The sequence below is a fragment of the Coptis chinensis genome, unplaced genomic scaffold, assembly GCF_015680905.1.
Source record: "Coptis chinensis isolate HL-2020 unplaced genomic scaffold, ASM1568090v1 utg912_pilon_pilon, whole genome shotgun sequence".
NCBI lineage: Eukaryota > Viridiplantae > Streptophyta > Magnoliopsida > Ranunculales > Ranunculaceae > Coptis > Coptis chinensis.
The window spans coordinates 155,151-160,604 of NW_028238191.1; the positions used below are offsets into that span (position 1 = coordinate 155,151).

General features: G+C 33.8%; 1 protein-coding gene across 1 annotated transcript; it reads left to right on the forward strand.

Annotated features, from left to right (window-relative positions):
• Window positions 1-4,771, forward strand: LOC147472696 (uncharacterized). Its single transcript, XM_086588392.1, has 11 exons — window positions 1-241; window positions 322-379; window positions 808-910; window positions 999-1,063; window positions 1,274-1,366; window positions 1,923-2,002; window positions 2,084-2,300; window positions 3,179-3,234; window positions 3,370-3,489; window positions 4,058-4,238; window positions 4,416-4,771. Exons 3-11 carry the CDS (start codon window positions 841-843, stop codon window positions 4,503-4,505), a joined length of 972 nt encoding a protein of 323 aa, XP_086444518.1. The 5' UTR covers window positions 1-241; window positions 322-379; window positions 808-840; the 3' UTR covers window positions 4,506-4,771.
• Window positions 4,772-5,454: the final 683 nt, after the last annotated feature.

Consider the following 5,454-nt stretch of genomic DNA (forward strand, 5'->3'; position numbering starts at 1 on the left):
GGCCCAAATATTTCCTCTTACTGTCTTACGTCTCTCTCGATTCATTTTGAGGATGCTCCAATTTTCTCAACATTTCAAACACTAAACAAAAGCGCGAAAGAGAGAAATGGAAGAAGAAGAGCTCAATGTTGACGTCATTCGCAACAGAACGAGGGATTTGGAAGGCATACTTAGAACTTCAAAAGATTCCCATGTTGAAGAATCTTCTTCTCATGTGAAAAAATTGTTTCAAGAGTTCACTGTATGTTTTTTTTTTGTTTATTTAATAACTTTTTTATATGTTATTTGTTTTGTGATTATAATTGTTTGTATATTTCTCAGAGCAAAATTAATAAAGTGGGGTTCTTGAATTTCAACTCATTGACGTCTGAGGAGCTTGGTAAATTTTATCCCTTGGCCATTTATTAGTTTTTTTTAGTATACATTCACTTAATACTGTTTGTTTGGTGTCCCCAATATTGATTTACAGACACACACACTTAATTTACGAGTTTAACCACATTTGCCCCCAAGTTGTGACATGTTTAACCTTGTGGAAGAGTAAAAAATGTAAATTGTATGAGGTAAAAGACTTGTAAATTGTAATGATACATACGGAAATCGGAAAATATAATGCGACGATAAAGTAAGAAGCATGGAAAACATAGAGGAATAGTGGCATGGTATCACTTAAAGTTGTGTCTCAAACATTTGTTACTAAAGATGAGCTTTGGTAAGTAGTATTTGAGAATTGAGATACATAGATGAGCTTTGGAACCTTGCTTTTATTATTTTAAATTGCTTTAATTGTTTTCCATATTGATGTAGATGCCTATTTGAAAGATGCAAAAGAGCAACTGAATGAGGTTGAGGCTGAAAACGCAAAAGATTTCTGATGATATAAAGGTTCTTAGAAGTACTTATGTTGAAGGTAGTTGGTTGTTCTGGTGTTAGTGAGTTCAAGACATGCTAGTAGTTTAGGTCTACAGGGGGTTAATTAATTTTTTTAGTTTATGCAGATACTATTCAGTTGGAGAGAGATTATGAAGGTTTAAGTTGTACACTGAAGCTTCTCGAATCACAGGTTGAGATCTTATTTGCTAAATATCATCCTTCAGTTCATTTTGCAGTGAAATCCACAACAGTAAAATATATGATAGACACATTTTGCTGCATGCATTGATATCAATAATATATTTGTTAATAATTTTATATCAATAGACAATTTTTGACTCCTTAGAAAAATAAGCTTGTGAGAATTGATACTATTATTTCTTTACCTAATTTTTTGTAGGGGTTGGACAAGTTACAGTTAGGGACAAGTGCTGAATGCTGTACATTGTCAACTGGGAGTGTGGTTAATCAACATGAAGACTATAAGTTTGAGGTCTGTAATTTCATAATAATATTTCCTTATACAGTATTTCTTCTTTCAGTCTGATCGAGTTTGTAAGCATGGATATAAAAATGATTAAGTGAAGTTTAAGAAGAAAGAAGAAAAAGAAGAAGAAGAAGAAGAAGAAGAGGGAAGAAAAAGAAGAGAGACTAGTAAAGGAGAGTGCAAGGATTAATTGTCGTATGTTGCATCTATCTAGCAGTTATATTTACAGAGTGGTCTTAGTTACGTCCACTATTCCACTACGTACTACACCCACATGCATTATGATTATCTAACACTTTAGAAATCCAACATGGGTGAGATATACAGCCAGCAGTCTGCTTATGACTTTATATTTCTAGTGTTCTTACCTTCCATTTTTCTAGGAGCTGTAACTAAGACATTTCTTGAAGCTTTAAGCTGAGATATTAGATGCTGTGGTGTTGTACTTTGCTATCTTTGTCATGTTTTAGTTCCACTAAGATTTCGTTTTATTCCAATTATCTTGCACTTATCCTTTAGTGACTTCATAAAGATTGAAATTCATTTACTGTAAATCTTTCAGCTTTTGGAGCTTGATCGTCAAATTGAAAAGAAAAGAAACACTATGAGTTTGTTGGAGGACCGCAGTTGTATTCTTAAAAGGTAGTTTCTCGTTGTGGCCTTGTAGGTCAAGTATCCATGTTTGTGTTTAACTGTCTTTTTATGATTTTCAATGCATTATAGGATTGAAGCTGTGGGTCAGATTGAGGATATGTTCACGGGTATAAAGGTTGTTGATTTTGACGGGAGTGAAATTAGGCTCTCCCTGGAGACATTCATTCCAACTTTGGATGACTTCTTTTCTCAACAGAAGATGGTATTCACCAGTGATCCTCCTACAGTAAATCATGAGTTGTTTATAGAAGTTTATGATGGGACTCTGGAGCTTAAGAATGTGGAGGTAACTTTCTCAACAAAAATAAAATATCACGTATACTGTATAAGTCAGTTTACTATATTAGCAATGTACCATCTTTTCTCATTCTGACTGAACTATATGTTTTTCTAATTCCCAAACTTGTGGCGTGTCTTCATTTCAATGTTAATTTGTTTGAGTAAGAGGTACATTGAGAAACCAGGCCACCAACTGTTTCTTACCATTCAGCTTACTCCCATGTCCTTATACTGCTGTTGTACTTCACCAACTTGTACAGTTGTACACCACCTCTACTCTTTTCATTTTATACTCTTTTTGCTCCATACACTGTATCAAATTTTTTAGACATATCCCAGGCCCATCTAAGCAGTTGTCTTTTAACAATTCAATTTTCTACATGAAATGAGAATTGAGCTGTTGTGATTTCTATCGGGATCTCAATAGTAAAAATCCGAATAATCAAATTTTGAAGGACACACAAGAACAACAGTATCCTGCGTGCACATGCACTGGTATACTTAGTTTGTTAATTCTTAATTATGAATCAAATAGATACTTGATTTTGTTTGAGACATCGTGATGTAAATAACAGTTGCTAAAAATAGTAACTCCGAATATTACTATAATTAGCAACTGTTTTTTACATCAAATTGATTGGTTCACTAAAAAAGAATCTCCTAAAGTTTAACTTCATAGCCTCCCAGTTAGCCCTCATATAAAATCCTGGTTCCGCCCTTGTTCCCTTGTTTTTAAGTTACATGTATGTTATCTGTGAGAATGATTTTGTGTCATCTTTTGTTTTTTTCTAGGGCCCATGTAGAAACTGTTGTCTTTGAAAATGTGATAATCTTTTGTGATCCATTCTTCTCTGTACTCTAAACTTCGCTCTCCAAATCTTCCAGATTTTCCCAGATGACATATTCATGGATGAGATCATCAAAGCTGCAAAGTCTTCTAGGTATGCAAACTCGTTAGCGATAACTGTAACATATACAAATCACCTCATATTGTTAATTACATATGTAAATCTGGATTTTTGGTAATAATCCTTATTCTAGCATCCCAATGATTTAATCATGATCAACTCTTCCAGGAAGTTCTGTTCATCATTGCCACTTCAAGGAGTACTGCAGTGGCTTGTACAAAAAGTGCAAGATCGAATTATTTTGTGCACTCTGAGGCTATTGATAGTGAAAGATGCAAACAAATCCAGGTAAAGTTTCTGTCTTCAGCAGATGCATTGTTGAAATGCTCTTAAGTCTTAAAGTAAACAAATTATGTAAGAGTGTAAGACTAATGTTCGCATTTGTCGGTTCACATGTCTTCTTGAGTTAAACTTGACCTGTTGTCAGACTCCTTCCTCATTCATTGGGTTAACTTGGATATAACCGAAGTGTTTGCTCTAAGATATTAGCTACCCTGAAGGGATGCTGTTTATATTGTTGACACACTAAAGTTGAAGTGTTATCTTTGGCAATCATCTATTGCGCAACATTTATAAATAAAAGAGTTTAGAAGTAAGTATAAGCCTCTAAAATTTTACACCTCTAATTGTTTAATTTTTTCATTGGGACTATATAGGTGGTTATGACATGTAATGTGCTATCGTCATTGTGTAAGATCTAGTTAAGTGGATTGTAAGCAACAACCTCTATATCGATAGAAAATAACCTAAATCCCTATTATGGCCATATCCTCATGTTGTCATACTTCTTTTTAAAGATTTTGTGATCTGTACTATGGATGTTTGTTTCGATATGCTAACGCTGTTTACATTGCAGGCACTCGTTTGAGTATTCTGATAGAGATGAGACAGTCATAGCTCATACACTTGGTGGAATTGATGCTTTCATAAAGTTACCACATTATTGGCCAATAGTTAACTCAATATTGAAGCTGACCTCTCTCAAATGCCAAAATAATCGCAAGAAGAAACTCTCTTTGAGCTCATGCCAAGTGGAGGTGAGGTTTAAGTTAGGTAGATATGCACCCTAGGTCTTAAAATGGAACCTAACAGATGTTGGGCTAAACTCATGGCGCTACCTTTTATAGCCTTTAGTCTCCACCCTGATTTGCATCATCTGAGTTTTTATTCTATCAATATCAATGACTTGAGTTGTTTCTGTTTGCATTCTGTAGGAATTGTTGAGCTCCATGGATGTACAAGCACAACAAAATCTTTTGAACTTTGTGGATGCCATTGAAGAGCTACTTGCTAAAAGAATTTGATCATATCTTCGTCAACAATGACAGTTCTGCCTGATGTTGTATCATAGAGAATTATGATGACAAATGCAGCCTTGTATGAAGGACTGAATTTGCTCGAAAAATTGCATAGTGTCAATCTGATGATGACATGATCACTGTTAAAATTATGAAGTTATTCGATGAGATGTTACTGTCGCATATGTGCAACTGTGCAAGTATATTAAATGTTACATTCCTTGAATGCAATCAATGCCATAGAGTAAAGTATAGTCCGAGCATTATTTGAACTTGATGTTTCCACTAGTGCAATGGCAAAGACAGTGTTCATATCTACACTATATTATAGCCGGGTCTTCCCCAATACCGTTCCCAATATTGAGTAAGCAATTTAAGATCTCTTTATTTACTTAATTTATAATAAACCCCACTTTTATTAATATAATTTGAACAATGTCTCTTTTTTTATTAATAATTTATAAATACCTCTCTAATGTCACTTAAATTAAATAATTACTCCCATTTTCCACATTGAAATTAAAACAAGCCCTATTTTATTATTGATAATTTAAAAGAATCTCCTCCTAATATCACTTAAATAAACATAATTATTTTCTATTTTGTTTTTAAAAAATAAATAGACGGTCTCTCCTACATAATTACAATTACCATTTACAATTATAATCCAAAAAAAACCATACTAACTATTAATCTCGAGACACGGATTTCAAGACCTAAAAAAACCGATGGGTAGTACGATTTTGACACAATACTACATGAGTCTTGTTCTTGCTAGGGGTGTTTAAAATTGCTATAATAATATATATAAGTAGAGGTTCAATGCAAGATGGTCTTTGATCCATGGTTGGATGAAGTAATGAACAAAAAATGTGAGTGGGCTTTTGGGCTTTTGTTTTCCTACTAAAAAACGAACTAGTTGAGTGTCTGTGTATAAATAACCGCTGCAACTTCC

What these genes read in the sequence shown, in the direction of transcription:
- LOC147472696 (XM_086588392.1), top strand. Translation starts at nt 841, where the DNA reads ATGAGGTTGAGGCTGAAAACGCAAAAGATTTCTGATGATATAAAGGTT. An exon ending in ATGAAGACTATAAGTTTGAG is followed by an intron (nt 1,367 to 1,922) that starts GTCTGTAATTTC and finishes TAAATCTTTCAG; the next exon opens with CTTTTGGAGCTTGATCGTCA. An exon ending in AAAGCTGCAAAGTCTTCTAG is followed by an intron (nt 3,235 to 3,369) that starts GTATGCAAACTC and finishes CAACTCTTCCAG; the next exon opens with GAAGTTCTGTTCATCATTGC.